Below are 20,411 nucleotides of genomic sequence, written 5' to 3'. Positions count from 1 at the left end.
GCCTACTACTTTCAAAAACATAGAAGCAACAACGTAATTAATAGATTACAGTTTTGGTAATCACAGTATGATACATCACATTTAAACTTTGACCAAAAAAAAGACTTTTGAAAATGAAAGCAGTAGCTTTATCTCCTGAAAGAATTTTTTCTCATAAATCATTTTATGGAAATTGTGCTTCCTTTTAAACATCTCAGCATCCCAGCAGCATTCAGTACGTTCTTCTAAAAACCATTCTTGTATCACCCTCACTCAGTCGCTACATACCTCCATTTGTAAATAAAACATACTACAAATACATATACATTGGTATAGGTATGCACATACATATGCAATGTAAAGCCACTACTGAAATTAATTACAGTGCACAATTTAGCTTATCACACCTTTCATTTTTTCTTTCAAAGTGAAACTGCCATGGATTCTCTTCAGCTCCGATTCCATTGTCAGACCACCAATATCTGCCTCCAGGTGGGTTCGATTCACCATGCCTATCCCAAATACTATGAGAGTCACGTGCTGTGGCTCCGAAGTCACCAGACTGCGCTTCCTCTGCACATCTCTGCCATTATCCTGTTCATTCTCAAACACCACTCTGCAAGCAGGTTCAGTTGGGCTTCGAACACCTACAAAAATACTACTGAGTTACTTGAGGATATTTTAGAAGAAATCCTTAGCGTATCTGATGTATAAACTTTTGTGTTTGGAACCAAGGATATGTCTTGTACATTTTCAGGCAAATCATCTGAGCCCCACTTATTCCATTTTAATAAAATTGGCACCCAAACCAAATCCTAGACAAAACAGGGACAATAGTAAAACTGGTTTACCTGTTGGCCCAAAGGTTTCAGAAGACTTTTCTAAAATCCCAGTTGGATCAGAAATGAGTGAATAGAAGTTCAATAGTTTATACATATTTTGCCAACACTCAGCAGAAGGTTCACTCTGTTCTGACACAGTAATAGAGTCAGAGTCATCCATGTGAATAGTCATGTCAACCACATCTTTTGAGCCTTTCCTGGACACCTTAGAAGTTCTTCTTTCTGACCTGCCCAGGGAATTCTTGTTTCTAGACTCCTTCTTATTGTTCTCGTTGTTTGCTCGTTTGTTCTTAGTGTTGTTCACTCTGTTACCTCCGTTAAGACTTCCTCGAGAGCTCCGGCTAAAATCCGAGGAGCGGAAGTCCCTGTGTTTTCGGGTTTTAAAAGTAGGTGTTGGAGAGGCGGAACCAGCTGTGTATCTGCTAAGTTTGATGTCTGTTTGCGTGGCTTTGATGTCATCAACCATTGTACTGAACTGATGAATAAGACGAACCAGTGCCATATCTACGTGCTGGCTTATGGACTGGCAAGATATTGTGAAGTTACAGTGAAAAGTATTATAATAGCGTTTATTCAAGTCATGAAAAGAAAGGGCGTTGGCAGAGTGATGAGGTGTGCACATGGATTTCTCCATTACAACTGCACTAATACTGAAAGTTTCCAACATCAAAGCTGGTTTGAATTCAAGAGGAGGAAGGTTGACAGCTCCTTGTCTAGGAAAGAAAACATACAAGTTACATTTTATTTCTCTCTATAACTGGCATAGAGTCAAATACATCTTACAGTACAACTGATTTACTGAATTCAACCTTTCCTCTTATGGTATTGCATTCATACTATAGTTTTAAATATTGGAGATGAACTTTGTACTTCCATATAACATAGTAACCATTCAGTTCATTGAAAACTTAGTTCGGCATGCAGTTCTTTTATTATATCCTAAGACATCATCCGAAACACTCAAGGGAGGAAGAAAAGAAAAAAAGAATACATTAATAAATAATTAGGCATTTACAATGAAAATAACAACCTCATTGCAGGTGAATTACAAAACCTCAATTCAGAACATCTCAAATTTCTCCCACAGTAATTCCTATCTACTACCCTTCCCCAGTCTCCAATTTTCAGAAGTAGCTGAGGTTCAAATACTTGAAATTTTGAAGTCTTTACATAGGAAGAGAAATACAAAACAAAAATAAAATGTGTCAGATTCAAAAAAAAACAAAACAAAACCACAAAGCAAAAAAAAAAAAAAAAAAACAACAAACAACAACAAAACAACTGCACTTCAGAATTGCATTTGTCTTCTTCACAAATGAAAGCCCTAATTTCCATTCTTTAGCCATTATACGTGTTTTCAAATATTTAACAAAATACCTTCGAGCTCGCTTGCTTTTTCTGTCCTTTGCTGTATCTGAATCAACAATATCTGCTCTGAGGCAGTCCAAAGTTCCTGAGAATGAAAGGTACTCTCCAAAGTACATTCTGTAGCAGAGTGGCATTGCATCCTGAGACTGAATCCCTGTGTAACTTAGAAGAGGTTTGAAAACAACCTACAGAACAAAGAACACTGATTTACTTCACATTGCCTAGAATATTTCTAAATTGTCATTTTCCTACATCATCATTTGTTGATCTATCATTACAGTAATATATAGAAAAAAATAATTTTATTGACTGTACCAAAAAACAGCAAAAGAAGGAAAAAAATGACAAGCTTTATGAAATTTTGTGTACATAACAAGTTAACATTGGATACTTAGCTTTGGGAGCAAGCTTTATGCAGTACAGTTGAATGTCCCCCCCCATTAAAAAGCACTCAGAAGATCTAGGCTATTGTCATAAATGCTCCAAACATTTGTTGAAGTTATGAAACAATTTTCCAATCACTGTTCATAAAATTTGCTAAAGAAATCTCAGACGTTATTTGAGCCTTTCATCCTTACACAGGATGCATAAGATAAGCACATAAGAAAATCAGGATAAAATTCTAATTACTGTAGAATTTTATTAAGTAATCAGCGAGCCACCCCTACCTGTGCATCCGCTAGCTGGACAGCAGGAAATCCCTGGTTACCTTCTTCCACACCTGCAATGTCATCCTGACTGGTGCTGTGCTGTGAATGTGTGCCATCCAGGGTGTTCTGGTCACTAGACAGAACTGTGTTGAAGTCTGAAGCAGAGGGTATGGTAGGAAGATTGGGTGCAACACCTGAAAAATAAATACCCTTGGAACACTTACACCACAGCATTTTTTTTTAACATGATTAATTCTATAAACTCATCCAAGTTTATAACACATTATAAACATAGGAAGTTAGCCTCCTAATCTAGTCCACAACCTTGCAAAAATGGCCTTCAGAAACAGTATGATATTGTTCAGCTCAAATTTGAAAAGCACAAAAATTTTCCCTCCTTTCTGTACTCCTTCTGAAGGCCTGTATTGCATTCTACTGGATAGCTAATACACCCAGCACCTTGAGTTTGTATTGGACTTGCTTCCTGTGAGACAGAGATGTTCTGCCAATGCATGCTCAGCCAGAACTCAACATTAGAGCACTTACCAGAGAGCCATGGCTATCTGCTTTCAGAGAAGAATGATTTGGGTATATCTGCATCTGAGTCAGAGTCACTCAGTCTAATTACAGGAATGTAAACTTGTGAACAAACCTTTACGGTTTCAGCAGGAAAAAAAAAAAAAACGTAACTTTCTCTGAAAGCAAAATTGAAAGCTATACTTCTACCATATAATTCCTTTTGCAGAGAACCACATCACATTTAATAGAAAGGCCACACCAGTTAAGCAGTCTATAGAGAACGAAGATGTTTTAGGGAGATCAGACTACTTGTTCAACATTAAAAACAAACAAGAAACAACTCTGAAGTTATTGACCACAATTAGTATGTTGTAACTGGAAGGCTGTTAATCAAAGAAACATTCAAATTCAGAGTTGCAGAAAATGAAGACATATTTCAGAAGAAACAGTAAATGCAGGAAAGTCAACCCATAGTCACATCTTCAACTCAGTTGCTACTAACAATACCTGTTGGAAGACTGTTGTGGCCAGATTTGGTGGCTGGACTTTCTTGTACTACACTCCCTCTGTTGCTCACAGCATTTGACATCCAGTTGTAGAAACTCACAGAAGATGGTTCAGACAGCAAAGGATGTTCAGATAGCATATCTGTGGCCACAGTATTTCCTATACAGATAAATCATAACATTTCACATTTCAAGTATCAATGTAGACAAAAAGCAGGAACACAGCATAATTTTACTGAGAATACACATCTACTATCAAAACAGCAAGTCTAGTTCTCTGTCTGTTCCAACAGATTCTGCATCAGGCAGCAACCTTCCAAACTACACACACTACCACAGAAACTATACAAGGACATTAATAGATGTTGCATTACAACTATTTTTGTGTTTGTTCATTTCTACCATAATTGGAGGAAAGCAGTCATTAAGAAACAGAAGTACCTTTTCTTCTGTAAAATATTTCATCCTCTGACAGCAAAGGAGAGAAGTTTTAGAGCAAAAGCAACATCAAACTTATCTGATATAAATTGCAACAAGGCACGCTCAACAATAACACACAATGTACAAATTTCAGTGCATGTAATTCAAACTTCTACAAAGCACACACGTTCAAAGGACCATTAATTTGTATACAATAATAAAAACCTGCAAATTACAAAGTTACTGGAACATTCATTTCAGTCCACTTTCTGACCCACTTACAAGGTCAACAAAAAAGAATCACCTGACAAATGCAGAACAATCACTTATTCCTTCTTCATTCAAAGAACACATGTATCTACACACATACACTCAGAAAGTAGGAAGGCTATAAGGCTATATAAAAGGCAAACACCTTAGTTTGTTAGTTGCCTTTTCTTTTTTTCCTAATCCAAAGCACATACTATTTGTTTCCAGGAAGCTGCATGACGCATTGATCTCTAGAGCCGATTTTTATTTTTAGGGTGGGATCTGCCCTCTCTTCCTACGCCATCAACCCTTCAGCTACATCATACCTGTTCTTGTTAAAGAACTACTTTTAACTGCAGTTGTACTTCTTTGAGGAGTTCCTTCCAGAAGATTGTGCAAGCTAGGAAAACTTCCAGTAAGATAGCTGAGCAGACTCTCTTTTCTTGGACTTTCCTTGACTGCCATGCCAGAACGGCCAACATGCACTGGCGAATCCGTAGCTGTATCTCCACTGGTGTAACTTAAGGAATGATATGGATGTATGCCCTTGTAGACAAAACATAAAGAAACTAATGAAGCGTTGTGTAAACTGTAAAAAGGAAGTGGCATTTGTTCTGAATATGAGATTGGAACACAGTTAACTATGAAGTCTCACTCCTAGAAATTTTAGACAAGTAGCATTTTGCTTGGGCCAGGTTATACACAGCAGAGTTATTGCGCAGTAAGTTGCTTTTAAAGTTGCTATAATATTTGAAAAATAAGGTGTAAAAATAATTTTAAAAGCAAAACGTAACAAATGGACTTGCAGATGTGTATAATTAATCTAAGACAAATACATAGAAGGAGCAGATTTACACTGACTGTAAATCTCATTTGGATTTAGTATTTGAAGATCAAATCCCTTGCACCCATAGTATAAATATAGTCAACTCCAGGGAAGGCAAAGAATGGGAGCTGGGGACTTTTGGCAACAAGAGGAAGGCTCCTGCTTCACTTAAGTGCTTACAACTTACAAACAGGATCTCTGCCTTCACAGCTGAAGAACAGCCAGATATGCAGAGCATCTGGGCTACCAAACCCTAAAACATGCAAGACCAATAGGAGGAAGCAGTGAGTCACAGGACTTGGTGACCCCTTGCTACAGGCGCACATATCTGCTGATCTGACTTCACACCTAGAGAGGTTTGCTGTCTGCGGGGAGCCCCAGCTGGAAGACAACAAATTGCTTAAAATGCCCAACTTTTTCTGTTCAGAAAATGGAGATGAAAAAAAAATATTCCAGTTTTCTGAGCAGTTTGTGGAGATAAAAACAACAATACAATTTTGCAAGCTAATGGAATGCTTTGTCAATTTGAGATTTGAGATAACGAGAAAGATTTCTGTTCCCACCAGCAGATTATAAGCAGTGATCTGCAGGCTTAAATGACACATATAGATGTTTTTAAAGTTTGGTTCTGAAGTTCAGTGGCAAGAAAAACAATAAAGAACAGATACAGAATGTACATTGACTTATCAAACATTTCTTTTACAGCACAAGAAGCACATTCTCTATGTATCAGTTACTTTTCAGACTAGTGCTCACCTGCAGCCTACATAATTGATTCTAGACAGACCAGCTATAAACCTCTTTTTCCCTTTGTGCATCATGCTATAAGCTTACCTTTATTTTCAGAACAGAATCACTATGAGTGTGAGTCTTGGACAGTTTCCTCATGATCTCAGCACCAGTAACAGGCCCAGAAGAGCCACTAGTAGGTGGAGGTCGATTAGCTGTTCCTTCCAAGAGCATTGTATGCTCGCTGACAGTAGCTGGAACCAAGCAAACAATTCTTCCTCAATTGTATGTATTACAGGGAATCAAGATTATCTATTACTAGACAATTACCAGTAGTCGTGAACTTCCAGGTTCTGTTACATACCCACACATTGCTGCCTAGGGAATACTAAGACACGTAAGAAAATCTCAAACATAAGTACAATCTTTTTGTCCTTCCAACATCCTACAACAAGAACTGCACAAAATAAATGTGCTATACTGCAGGTGAGCTCACTTGCTTACAAAATTCCTGCTTATCTTCCTCTCCTAATCCGTTTATAAGAGTCCTCACAGGGGACAGCATTCCCCACAGCATTCTTATTAACTAATTTTATTTCTTAGGACAGTAAAACTGAATGTAGATGCTAAAAACAGAAAATAACTGATTCAACTCAAGATAGTTACATAGATTGTTCTAATTGACAGATATTTATGCCCTTCCTTCCAGTAGTTCTTAATTAACTTAGCTGTAAATCAGCTGAAGAGACAGATGGGTACTTTCTGTTACACTGGCAATGTGTAAGTTGGCAGTAGAAATCTACCACAGACAAACTAGTAAAAATGGAATAAAACAAGATTTATGAAAATACATCTTCATAAAGGGAAGATGGTAGATTTGAAGCTGTTCCTGAGAGTGTTCATAGAATTGTGTGTTACAATCTTAAGATAAGAAACTGCACAACAAAATTATAATTGCAAGCTAACAAATAAGAAAGTTGATATATTTTGGGCTGTGAATAAGACAAAGTATGTGAAGCAAGACACGAAATTTCCTTTTTTGCTTTTTCCCAAATGACATACAATAATAATATTATATTAACACTACAACCAGTGGTTTCAAAATGAAGAGGATTTTATAAAAGAAGCTTGATGATTCTACAGAAAGAATATACTATCTTGAAAGCATTAAGTGCTTTGAGAGGAAGTTATTTCTCCCTGTGAGCTTTTAGGAAGAGAGAAGAACGCTAAAATACCTGCATCAAATTCAAACTCTGCTCCGTCAGCACTTGTGTCACTCTGAAGACCCCCTCCATCCAATCCAAGCCCGTCCTCGTGCTCACGGCAAACACTTGCATGCAGTTTCACAGGCTGAGTTGGTCTGTGTAAGCTGACTCCTTTAAAGGCTGGGGTCACTACAATGAACTTCATCCACTGCCTCGCTAGGGCGACCAGACCTTTCTTTAAGGTAACTAATGCAGGAAGGCCATCACTCTTAAAAAAATTAACAGAAATGGATATCATGTTTTAGAGTCAACTGTAGGAAAAAAGTCAGCATTACAGAATTATTTTTTCAAAGACAAAACGCTGCCATTCCTGCAGGCCCATGATGGAAGTGTGCTGGCACCACATTATTTCCATTTAAATATATGAAGTCAAAGTGCTAAGAGATAAAAACTGCTGTTTTACCAAACACAATAAACACATTAATGTATACGACCTGAGGATCGAGCCCAAAGGGACAAGAATAAGCAACAGGAAACAGGATTATTAAATATGAAATGAAAAGTATTCAAACAGTTATAAGACTGTAAACTATGGACTGAAAATTAGAGCAGCCCTCGAGTGACTGCAGAAACAATTTAAAAAAAATGAAATTTGGGGTTTCTTTTGTTCATAGCAGTCATTCAAAAACATAAAATTGAAGTAAAAACATAGATTGTTTTGACTGCATCACTGAGTAGCACTAAAAGAAAAAACACAAATGAAACCAAATAAACCCCAACACCACATACTTCTTATTTTTAACCACAAACCAAACAGTGCTATTCTTGTCACAAATTGTGCTATTTCTGATCACTGGAATACACAGAAAAGCAGTGTTCAACTCTGGCAGGCATGTAAATGGCTTATGAAAATAACACATAATCAGAGACAAACTATCTTCCTTATGCCCAACACATTTGTCCGAGCAATAATTTACCATTACAGTTCAGATATTTACTAAAGCCACCAAAGAGACAAAGCCATTCAGTCCTAAAGGTTTCTACAATTCTAGCCTTGTGAAAATCATTAAGCTGTCTGCATTATTGAACCATTTCTAAATGACAAGAAGTCTAGTTCTGAAGAGAACATGTGAAATATAATCTAATTACTGCATGCATTTGCATCAATAATTGAGATTTATTTCTTTTTAAAACCACAGATGCAAATTTTTACTACTTTGTCATTATCTTTAAGCAAAAGGAAATTTGATTAAAAGGCCAGTAACAATTTCAAATATGTGCCTTTTTATCTAGGATTTTGTATATAGTTAAGAAAAAATAATGCATATACAAACGCCACACAAAAAAACAGCAGATCTAAAAGAAAATAATAAGGATATACAGAAGTTTGGGCTTTATTCCACAATTTCTTAGTTTTCCTTATATAGTTACCTAATTTGGAACATTAGAAATGGTCTGCTTTAAACAAATATGCTGAGTTATTTACATTTTTACAGAGTGACTCACCATGGTGGCATCCTCAATAATTGAGTAGTTTGCTTGGTGCAGGTAATGGTGCAATATATTACACAGTAAACAAGAAGGATTTTCTTGCAAGAAACGAGCCACTTTGGTGAGTCTGTTGTACTTGCTTCTCAGAGGAAAGTGCACACTTTTATTCTAGATTGAAATGCAACCGTTTTTCACACATTAATATACTTGCAAACAGAACGTGCATGTGAACAACAATTTCAGGTAACTTTTAGCACAATATCATTTTGAACTTCTACAATAAAATCTCGATACATGGATATCTAGCATAATTTTAAAAAGCACTATATGAAAAATAACATTTGAAGTTTATTTATATGGTAACAAAGCAAAAGGCAAAGTTACTTCTGGACTAAAGGACACATATGCAAGAAAAGTACATAAAGCAAAATACATAAAGTGAGTTTACAAAGGGGACTGCTGCAAAGGTTGATTTTGAGTGTAGCACAAAACTAGTCTGACACTAAGGTCTGAGACTTGCACAAGATGGGATCTAAGCAGGTATCACCTCTCAACATCATCCCACTAGATGGTGCTAATTAAACCAACAGCAGAAAACTGCCTACACACAAAGAAGCTCCTTATCTGATCACAGTAAGACGCAATTTGTCACAAGAGATTTACCAATCCTAGTTTTCAACAACAAAAACATCTGTTTTGCTCTTCTTGCAAGAATTTTTCACTCTCGGTTGGTTTGTTCTCCTTTCTTTTAATAAGTGAATCTGATACGCACAATGTTTTGATACACTGCAGAGGCACAAAGTTCACATTTTTCTCCCAGAAGATAACCTGAATAACTCACATGTCAAACCTCCAAATTCCATAAATTATACCAAATACCATAACCATACATCCTTCAAGAGAGAGAACCTCCAGTTTCACAAGGAGATGTGCTCCTGTGAGAAGCACAAGACGTCACTAGTAACAGCTGATTTTGTTCCCCATGCTTAAATATAGATTCTGTACAAAAAGCAAAGGCAGTAAATCCTTGTAACCAATTCTTGTAAGTAAACCATCATAAAAGGCACAGTATGAAACTCACTGTGCAAATAATCGGATCTCGAAATGAATATATACAAAGAATTACACTGTTCTGATTTCCATATTGGTTCTATAAAGTTCATTTACCTCTAATGCTTCTGTCATAATGCAACCCATAACAGCACAAATTCGCAGGGTTCCTTCAGTCTCTAGTTTATTTAAAGATGATTTCACCTGGTCAATGGGAACAAGCCAAGCACCAACTGCTGGAGTTGCAGTACTCAGGAGGTTCAGCTGCCTAATTGAGGAAAATAAAAAAAAAAAGGAGACATTCACATTCAGCAGCAGTACTAAGCAAGTTTTACTACTACTATTATGAATTACTTTCAAAGAGGTAGAATACAAAAGAACAATGTTAAAAAACAATGAACATAAACTTATAATGCAGAAAATGACAACTAGCAATAAGTACATAATTCAGATTGTTTTACACACACATCCATAATTCCATACACTCCTGTTGTCACTATTCCCCACGTTTCCTATTCGCACTCTCTACTGCAATCATAAAATTTGATATTATCAAAATTAATTGAATTCCAAATTAATTGTTATCTAACATATCATGAATAATTTTTGCTGAAAGACTGAGGCAAAAACTCTTAGAAAGAAACCCAAAAACATATTCTAGTTTATTGCTGTATAGCAACAGAGGTTTGTTCTATATTTTCACGTTCTGTTTATTCTATATACATGCAAACACAGTTTTACCAAGTTCATTTTGAGCTTTAGAGATGCTTAAATATCTATTATAGAGTATCTAACATTATAAGTGTTCAAGTGTTCTCACACAAACACTGTATGAATAACTCCTAGAAAGGGTGCAGTGGTAATAAAATCGCCACTAAAAAAGTACTAGATTGAAGACTAAACTAACAAGCAGTTCTCCACTCACATCCCTCTTAATCAAAGCCAGTTTTCTCCTCTACACTCCTCTTCTCCTTCAGAAATCTAATTCTCACTGCAAATGTTTATTTTTCATTTTAATCATCTCTAAAATATCTAAACATTTTCTATCAACACCTCCATATATATGATGGCAATTACAAACTGAAGCAAGAGTTACTGTGACATACATACATACAAGCCATCTCTGCCAGAGAAGCGTCATTAATTACATAGTTAAATTCAGAATCTACTAAATACAACTGTAATTTACTAAAGCAGAAGTGATGTTATTTTCTTTCACGTCAGTTGAAGTCATACCTTGAAAATACATGGGCTGGAGATCGTACATTGGTGGGGGCTGCAAAGCTAAACCAAATTTCTTTGATCGTTAACTTCATGCTGCAAGAGTCAGGTGGAGGAGGCATCAAAGGGATATCTTTTTTCAGATCATCAGATTCAACCCCTTCGTCCTTAAAATACAAAACATAATCAAGTCTTTTCCAAAGCAGTTAATGTTAAAAGGCAGTAACATATTCTACAGTGCACTGTTTGCATTGAACAGTTTCATATCCACTTAGGCAAACAAAATTAATGCTCTTCACCAACTCTTCCAAGACCCTACTAAGACACTTTGCAGAAAGCTAAAAATTTAATGCACAAGATGGGAGTTTGAATTCAATTGGTACAACAAATCTATCAATTTTCAGTTTTAAACTACAAATTATAATCAGTTTAAAGAAGTACAACCTAAACCCTGTCATATTTATCTAAGTACATACATACCTGCTCATCTGAAACTGAGTTTCCATTAATATCTGAAGAGGGACTTATTCTATCACAAGGAAGGTTATCATCAGACACATCAGTATTGTAACCACTACCAGTTGGAGAATCTGAAGAGTTATTTGATGCAAGCAGTCCACCTCTCTCAGTGGCACTTGATTTACCCATGACTCCAAATGCATTATACAATACTGCACCAGATTGTCTTCCTCCTAAAAAAGAACACACAGCAAAACTGTAAATGTTTGCCACACATATATTTCTATTGCTACATCCCATACTGTACTTAAAAAGAGAAATAAATGCTTCCGATTAAACAAGATGCACTATCAATTTACATACAATTTAAAATCTATTTCTAGCTTTCTGTAGATTTGAGAAATTGAAGCCAATTTCTATGGAATTAATTTCTGCACTACGGTAAGTAACATTGAAGACTAATAGTATATTTATTATAGAATCTACAGTGTTACGTGATTTATGTACAATAGCTTTAGTATTATCTATATTCAGTATCCTTTAGTATTATCTATATTCAGCAATTTTAAACTGTAACTCCTCAACCAGAAGACCCAGCAGCACAACTGTTATCAGTTTCATAAAACACAGAAATATACAGCACACACAGTCTTACCTTTTATAGTTAAATTTTCAATTCCACATTCGAACATTATCCAACCCCACTTCTCTTGACTAGGACCAATTCGAGTTACATCTGGAACAGCTTGTTGGTCTGTTTCATCCACAAAAGTAAACTCATCCAACTCTTCCAAAGTAAAAAGAACTTTCGATTTTCCAAAAGGAATTGCTGTTATTGCACAAGTCCCAATATCTGGAAACAAACATGTTTAGCACCAATTACTAAATGAAAGAAAAACCTCACATCTTCAAATAGCAATCACGTTCACAGTTTTTGAAAGTGTTGCTTGTTTATTATAACTCAAATCAGAAGGAAAAAAAAGCAAAAATCTACAATAAGCAAATTTTAAAAAAGCTGTATTGTTCTTCAAGTCTAAATACCTTTCTCCTAGAACTTTTATTTGGGCATGGTAATTTCTAAGTGTGGAAAAGCAAGGAGCGAATAACATCAAGTTGAACTTTCAAGACATTCCCAATCTTAACACAACTGCCTTCTTAATCTTTTTATAGACATGGTTCAAAAGACAGGCATACAAACAAGCTCTTCAGATTTTTATCTAAAAGTGGCAATCAGCCTGAAATTATTTTATCAAAAAAGAATTCCTAGCAAATACCTCAAGTTTAACAGCAACAGTAATAGTGACACAAACAGTGCTCCTGTGTAAGACACATAAGTAGAAATGCATGGGGTATTAACTATAGCATACTTCACAGATATTTAACACAAACAGTTTTTGATTCCTTATGATCTTTGCTGTCTAAGATACTGGAGAGGACAATGCCACCTTGATTTCTTTGATATTAGGACACAGCCTAAATATAAATCCTTTCTTAGAGTGCCATTTCTGAAGGAACATTTTAAATAATTTTGTAATTGCTTCGTATTACCTCTCACACAGAGTTAAAGGCCAAATATCTGGGGAAAAGAACCATACTAAGTCAATTTATATTCCACTCGCCAAACTCTTACTCTGCTTCTGACTGATAACAGCAATCACTTTCAGAGCATACGTGAAATGCTAAGTTCTCTAGAAAGACATTTCTCAAACCTTTTAAATAGAAGATGAGGTTTTCTAGTTAGAATTCAAGAATTATCTGGCCTTCTTGAATATCTGCAGCATACCTAACACATAACATTACTGCCAAAGTTTCATCCATAACTAAATTGATTTGAGCTAGCCATTTTAATATTCTTCTACTGACTGTTTTCCTCCATTTTCATTTGCTCACTAGTGTTCACACAGGCTTTTTCTCTTGAGTGATCTTTAATCATTCCTGTGCTAAAGAGCATCTCCTTTCTCATGTCCTACAGATTCTTCCTACTAGCTGATAAATTAACTTCTTCCAGGATCAGAGGTTATAGCAACTGAACTGAATTCATAATCTCTTGAAGGAACTACCTTAACACTAACAAGAATTAACACAATCAGGTAGATTTCATTTTCCATTTTTTAGATACAGTTAAAAATCTACCACTTGTCAAGCTGAAACTGACAGTACAACAGTACACCTATCTTCAAAGTGCTAGAAAGTACTAAAGAAGCTGATAAGCATAATTCATTCTAAGTATCAGGTGACAAAAGGGCAGATGAAAAGGAAAGAGGAGCTGGAAGGAAGAGAATCTAGGCATTAAATTTTACCAGCATACGTCCATCTTTACCATGTAACCACACAAGCTGCTTAGAAATCCATCTTCATAGCTTTCACTTTCCCTACGCTGAAATCAGCATATCAGTAAAATAACTCAATGCAAATTAGAGTAACCCATTTCAAAATTCCTTTTAGACTACCTGAAAAATTTCCACATTTAAGTGTCTTTTCATATGTGTTGACAAAAAAATGAAATCAAGGCAAACTCTCACTACTTGCCTCTATGAAAAATGTTATTTCCACAATTACCTGTTGTATCAAGGCCTCTAAGCTGTCCATGAACACGATGGATATTCAGTTTAGCAGCAATTTCTTTTCCTTTTTCTGCTCCAGCATTGGATCTCAGTGAGCCAGAAGACTGGGGCTGCATTTTACTAGCTTGGATGTAACGATCAAACGTGACAGAATTCCTCCCAATCTCTGCATTGTTTGAAGACTCCTCAACTACACCCCTTTGAATATAGAGGAGAAAAGACTTTAAAGCAAATCTCTGACAGACATGGTTCACTGGATTATTTTTGTTTTAAATTTTAAGTCATATTGGCATGGCAGCATTAGAAATTCTTTGTAAGGTTGTAAGATAATTAAATTTCGATAAAAAATTAATTTTATTCTGTATAACATAATTGAGAAAGAGTTAGAACTTAAATTCCAAAATGATTATAGATGGGTTTCTCCATTTCTCAAAGAAATTGCAGTTTTAATTGCAGATATTAGATGTTAATTTATACCATATGGAAAACATATTTTATTGTTTAACTCGTTCATGACAGATTTTTTAATACTTCCTTTCAAAATTGCAAGCTACGTTTCAAAAGAATTGTAATCACTTTAAGTCTTTAGATTAAAAAGCAACAAATAGTGAATTTTATTCTTACCTATTCATACGAACTTGTGTAGCAATTCGATCAAAGCACAAAGCTACTAACGAAACATGAGTCACAGTTTTGCCAGAAGAAACCCCTGGGGATTCATCTACAGATGCTTGTAGTAAACACAAGTTCACCTAAATGGAAAATTTCACCAAAGAGTAAATAAATTTAGGGAAACATGTTACATCACAAACTTCTGATACAATCTTACTTTATAAGCGAGATAAGTAGTCTTATACTTCTGAGTAAAATGAAGCTTTTAAAGATAAAAGACATCACTGATGTCTTCACACACCTACATAATAAGATTAGGCAGCTCCAAAAGAGTCTACACTATTCAAAACGTTAGCTACCTATCAAAAATCCATAGTTTCAATTAAGCTTTCCAGGAACTGAAAGGGATTCAAAAATAAGGGTAATTTATGAGGAATACATCTACTGAATAAGTTCAATGACGAGTTCTTACCTTTGGTACAGTAACATTGGCCTGAAGGCCTTTAATTGTCACATTATCTTGCTTTAGTGAGAGATTTGTCTGTGCTGGTCCCTGGTTTGTTGTGCCTGTAGCAGTAGCGTCTATTTTTGTTCCTCTAATATCCTGCTTGGAAGATAGCTTGGAAGGGAAAAAGGGTTTTACCATTTAATAATCTATTCTCATTAAAAGTCAAAGCTCCTATGCTAAAGAGCTTCAGTAGAGTTTATCAGAGCTGAGCTACAAAGAGATTCTGACTTCAATCAATGTGCAGTGCCATGATTTCTAGAACAAGGACTGTAGCACTTAGAGATAGGTTATGTTTAGATCCCATAGGGTAGCAATGGTACCCATAGAATAGCTTTCGGATGACCAGAGCTCAGCTGAAAGTTTGAATTCAACATGTATTGGTTATACTGGAAAAAATCATCATGAAGAAGATAAGTAGTGTCAGTTACACTATGAAATCAAAGAAACTCTAATTAAAAAAATATTAACTTTGTCATTATGTTAGACAGAAAGAATTCTTAGCTTTATAGAACTACCATACAACTATTTTGAAGCTGAATTAATTTTATAAGTTGTCAGATTAACTGCAAGGAAAAGCACAGACTCCCACAGCTTTATGCAAACTTTCTTCCATCTCACCAAGACTCCCTTCCCCTTCCTGACCGCCCTAAACGAATTATGTATTATGTTCATATCTGCAATACATATGAATGTCAGTTATCATGTCAGAACATGATCTCAGGCAAATTATTATTGTTACTGACTAGATCATCCAAAGGGGAAAAAAACTTCACTTCAGTCCCAGAAGTAGGAGAATTTTCTGGTCATTGACTATGAAAACATGTATCAAGATAAAATATATTTCTAATTGATACAGTAATTAGGTCCTGTACCCTAAAACACTGAATTCAGTTAAATCTTTCTCAGTGTAAAATAAAGAAAACAGTATTCTTTCAAAGTTTTGGATAATTTTCTTGTTCCCTTCCTTACATTTTCTGAGAAGCTTGTTTTGCTGTTCTGTACAGCATCTCGAAGAACTTTGCAATGAAGATCATCAACAATGGCTGCTGGATGTCGAGAGCTTGCACAGTGCACCATTGCTTCTATATACCTGTGAGAGAGAACAAGCCCACAAAGGATACTGAAACTTCCACTTTACATAATGCACCGCGCTTAATTAACACTGTAAGGAGAAAAATTAAGTACTGGCAGACAGAAACTGCAATTCCCATGACAGCATAACATCCTTCTAGCTTTTTTACAGGAAATGCAAAATAATATTCAATGTACACTAGGCAATGCCATATCATTACTCACGTGTTATTCAATTCTTCTACCTAATCCTTTGCTCAACTCAACAACTTTGATTTCAAACAACATTTACAATAATCAACCAACACTGAAGTAGCACAAAAAACCTAATTACCTGTCCAATGCCTCTGCAACAAGAGGAGTCAGAACTACATCTACAGTTCCTTTTACTTCTACAATTGCTGTTGTCCTTGTCTGGAAGACTGGATGATCTAATGTCCATTCTTCTGTTATAGTTTCATCATCTGTATTTTCTGCAGACTTCTTATCCAAAGGAGTGTAAGGTGTACTAAACAAGTCAAATACACATTATTAAACTAGATTTGCAAAAAATATCAAGGTGACTATCAGTAAACACCTGTCCATTATATATATATACATATATATATATATTTTAATACTGTAATAGAATACCAACAGTACTAAAACATCAGTCTTAGATTGTAGATAGATCTAAAGCAAGGGAAGAGTATACCGACATTAGTAGAGTCAACTGCTTCATGCAGTAATTAATGAGACTATTCAGAATAAAGTGATGTGAGGTTAGAGTCACATACTAGAAAAAATTTTTTTGTCAGGAATAGTGTTTAATCAGATCTTCAGCTTGCAAAAATTCTCCTGAGGCACTCTTGGTATGATTTTAATACTCAATAAAGTGCATATAACAAGAAGTTTATTTTTCTGCTCAGCTCAGAAAGGACACAAAATTCCAGGCCAAAGTTGTTAACAAGATTCAAGTTGTGCTTTGGGCAGTGCAATAGATAACTGCTAGAAGCATTTCCCAGAATTACCTAAGTAAATTGCCAATTCACAGTCTTGAAAACATGCAAGCAAAATCATCTGATGATTTCATTTTGACCCAAACGAAATGTCTTGTAACAATACACTCTGCTCTAAAAGAGATCTGTACTGAAACTACAAATCAAATTTGGAAAGGTCAAAGTGTTTAATGAGCATCAGGCAAATCCTACTTCGAAAAAAACCAACCACATATGCAGTTATGTTACGCAGTTTCAACTTACTTAGATGTTGATCCTGTAAGCTGCATGCCTCTGTCCAGTAACGAATTAGCTGTGAGACCCTGCTTAACAATCTAAGAGAAAAGTACAAAAAATATATTATATTCCTTCCGTATATAAAAAAAAACACCCAAGGAATCTTTAAATTACGACTCTTCTTCCAGGTTTTTCTAAAAGAATCTCTTACATGCACATTCTCCAAAATAATGTAAAAAAAACTTCTTCAGTTTCACTTCCTAAATTATTTGAGATATTAGATTACAAAAGCCTTGCAAATAATTGATTAAAAAGAAGGATTTTAAATACTCATCTAGTAAAGAATTACGTGAACAGATAAAGCTTTTGCTACAGAGTGATAACAAGATTAATTTATGGATCTTAGACACCTATTATTTAGCAAGTCATTTCCGTTATGCTTCACATATTTCATCTCAGCTCCTTCCTTAAACACATCTACTCATTTTACAGATATCACTGGAGAAAAGAAAAAATAACAAACATTTACAGAAATAGTATTGTAAATCTAAGTATTTCAATTTTACTCTGAAGTACTAACCATCTAACACGTATCTCATCAGTACTGAACGTTCTGCTGCTAAAATTCTATGTAATGTGTATTTTAAACAAAACCCACATAAATATCCTTCATGTCACTCAAGAGGTAGCATTTCTAATGTTCAGCACATATCCTACCCACACAATTCTAACAGTTTTCTTTAGCACAATATACCTGCCACACAGCCTAAGATTCAAAGTCAGAAACCCAAGGTATTCCTTGACTAACAGCCAAGCCTCAAGTGTATCATGACTCTATACAATATGTGTATTAAACAATTTGAACTTGTTTCCAATTCTTATTTCTTTTTCTTCTTCCTGTATCTTTCATACCTTAAAAGTAGGGATAGAAAGTTGCTCAAAAGATGATGAACTCTCTTCACTTGTTGGTGTGTCAAGGTCTAAAGGGCGATGTAATGAGGATTTTGAAGTTCTTTTGTTAGTTGGATGCTTTACTGACCAATTGATCACCTGGAACTGTGTAAGATAGTTCTGGTAACATGCCATTACAGGCTGCTGGGAAGTTATTTGTTCACTTTCTACAGTCTTCCCAGATTCCATGACATAAATGTTCTCAATATGCTCATCCTCCCCTCCTAGAGCTGAAACAAACGAAGTCTGTGAAGGATGAGTCTTAACTGGCAACGTTTTAACATCTTGATTAATTTCCCCATGGACAGAACTTGTTAAGGGTCCTTCCACACTGTGATAAATCGATCCTCTGCTGTATTCAATTTTCTGAGCTTGCTTTTTTCTCTTTTTTCTCCCTGGGTAAGTTCCTGGACCTTCATCGCTACTAATTGGCTCAAACTCTTCTGCTGCAGAAAAATAAGCTTCACTATCAGCCATTGACATACTGGAATCCATTGAGCGATACTGGTGAAATGAATTTGAATCTGCAGATGGAGTATAAGGAAAAGAACCAAAGCTCCTCCTTTGCTTTGGGGAGTCTAACACATTCTCATCACTGCGAGACACATCACTACTGAACTGCACGCCAACTGGAACAGGCTGCTTGTCTCCGTAAAAGGCTGCTGTGAGGCTCTTGGTGCTGCCAAGCCGGGTGGAACACACAGACGCCTGTCGTTTCAGAGGAGACCTCATGGGAGACTGACCAACAGGCCTTTCCTGGCTGCTAGGGGATGCAGGGCTTCCCTCCGCACCGTCAGCTGAGACACTGAAAAATACATAAAATAAAATCATAGAACCATAGAATGGCCTGGGTTGAAAAGGATCACAATGATCATCTAAGTTTCAACCTCCCTGCTATGTCCAGGGTTGCCAACCACTAGACCAGGCTGCCCAGAACCACATCCAGCCTGGCCTTGAATGCCTCCAGGACTTATTTTATTCTTAATGCTTCTTTTTACATTACAGGTCAGATGCTGTCAGATGCTTCTGTGATTTACTGCTAGCATAGCAATTATTTTCACAACACTGATTACATATTAAATTCTGAGACTTGTTAGTCTACTTGTTTACATATAGATAGATATAAGTGACTGGTAATGGCAAGTGTTGTTATCACACATGCTGGAGTTTCTACCCAAATCAGGCATTTATTCCCTAGCAGGGGATCCAAATTTGCATTGAAACTAGGAAGCATATTTTAGCAGTGCCGTTACAAGTAACCACTACTGAATCCATTGCAAAATATAAGGTGTGTAAAGTTCTGTACTGAAGTGCTGAAGAGTCCTTCAGTCAGGATATTACTAACCTTCCATGAGCATCTTCTCTTTTTGTACCAGACAAGAACTCCTTCTGTCCCAAGTGATCCTCAGCAGTTGAAGATGGGCTGTCCTTCTCACCTGCAAGCAATGGGAGGGCAGCACTGGAACTGCTCGTTTCCTCTGAAGATGATGAGGAGCTATGGGAGCGCAGTGGCACTTGGAGGCTTAGATGCTGTGCCTTTCTTTCTATTTCTATACCTATAGATCTACAATCCCAATCCTTTCGTTTTACACCATTTGTTTTACCTAGAATTGGAAACAAGAAAGAAAAACTGAACATCTGATAGACAACTACAGTGGTCTCTTTGTCGCTCACTGAAATAAGAAGTTTTATTAAAAAAAAAAAAAAAGCCCTCATTTTGAAAATGCACACACATACTAGCATGTTTCCTAATAATATAAAATCAGAACAGCAAAACATCAAATTCTTTTAATAGACTGATTTCTAGACAAGTAAAATAGACACAAGTCAGAAAGCTTCTTTTTAATCACAAAGAAGCTGCATGTTAATATAAAAATTCACCATATGAAAATTTGCTCATTATTATCAATCCACTGTCTTCTCTCAAATAGGTTCCACCACAGAACCCTTTTCAACTACTTAATAGTCAGAATTAGA

At 35.9% G+C, this 20,411-nt stretch overlaps 1 protein-coding gene across 11 annotated transcripts in view; it reads right to left on the bottom strand.

The window, feature by feature from the left end:
- Positions 1-20,411, bottom strand: part of BLTP1 (bridge-like lipid transfer protein family member 1) — a 109,798-nt gene that overhangs the window by 41,831 nt on the left and 47,556 nt on the right. For 10 of the 11 annotated variants that reach the window (XM_052681555.1, XM_052681556.1, XM_052681562.1 and 7 more), the window contains 21 exons: positions 19,780-20,038; positions 18,396-19,239; positions 17,511-17,581; positions 16,604-16,777; positions 16,168-16,288; positions 15,163-15,309; positions 14,703-14,830; positions 14,074-14,276; positions 12,170-12,367; positions 11,536-11,747; positions 11,071-11,222; positions 9,952-10,102; positions 8,800-8,952; positions 7,324-7,561; positions 6,194-6,342; positions 4,860-5,079; positions 3,866-4,024; positions 2,858-3,033; positions 2,199-2,374; positions 831-1,534; positions 387-626 (listed from right to left, as the gene is read on the bottom strand). In XM_052681555.1, coding sequence (XP_052537515.1) covers positions 387-626; positions 831-1,534; positions 2,199-2,374; positions 2,858-3,033; positions 3,866-4,024; positions 4,860-5,079; positions 6,194-6,342; positions 7,324-7,561; positions 8,800-8,952; positions 9,952-10,102; positions 11,071-11,222; positions 11,536-11,747; positions 12,170-12,367; positions 14,074-14,276; positions 14,703-14,830; positions 15,163-15,309; positions 16,168-16,288; positions 16,604-16,777; positions 17,511-17,581; positions 18,396-19,239; positions 19,780-20,038 — 4,875 coding nt within the window. The remainder of the gene's footprint in view (positions 1-386; positions 627-830; positions 1,535-2,198; positions 2,375-2,857; positions 3,034-3,865; positions 4,025-4,859; positions 5,080-6,193; positions 6,343-7,323; positions 7,562-8,799; positions 8,953-9,951; positions 10,103-11,070; positions 11,223-11,535; positions 11,748-12,169; positions 12,368-14,073; positions 14,277-14,702; positions 14,831-15,162; positions 15,310-16,167; positions 16,289-16,603; positions 16,778-17,510; positions 17,582-18,395; positions 19,240-19,779; positions 20,039-20,411) is intronic. The other variant, XM_052681557.1, reaches the window with a different exon arrangement.

The sequence above is a fragment of the Tympanuchus pallidicinctus genome, unplaced genomic scaffold (genome assembly GCF_026119805.1).
Source record: "Tympanuchus pallidicinctus isolate F22 unplaced genomic scaffold, pur_lepc_1.0 scaffold2, whole genome shotgun sequence".
Taxonomy (NCBI): domain Eukaryota; kingdom Metazoa; phylum Chordata; class Aves; order Galliformes; family Phasianidae; genus Tympanuchus; species Tympanuchus pallidicinctus.
Note: the sequence above shows the minus strand (reverse complement) of the source record. Positions and strands in the feature narration are given on the sequence as shown.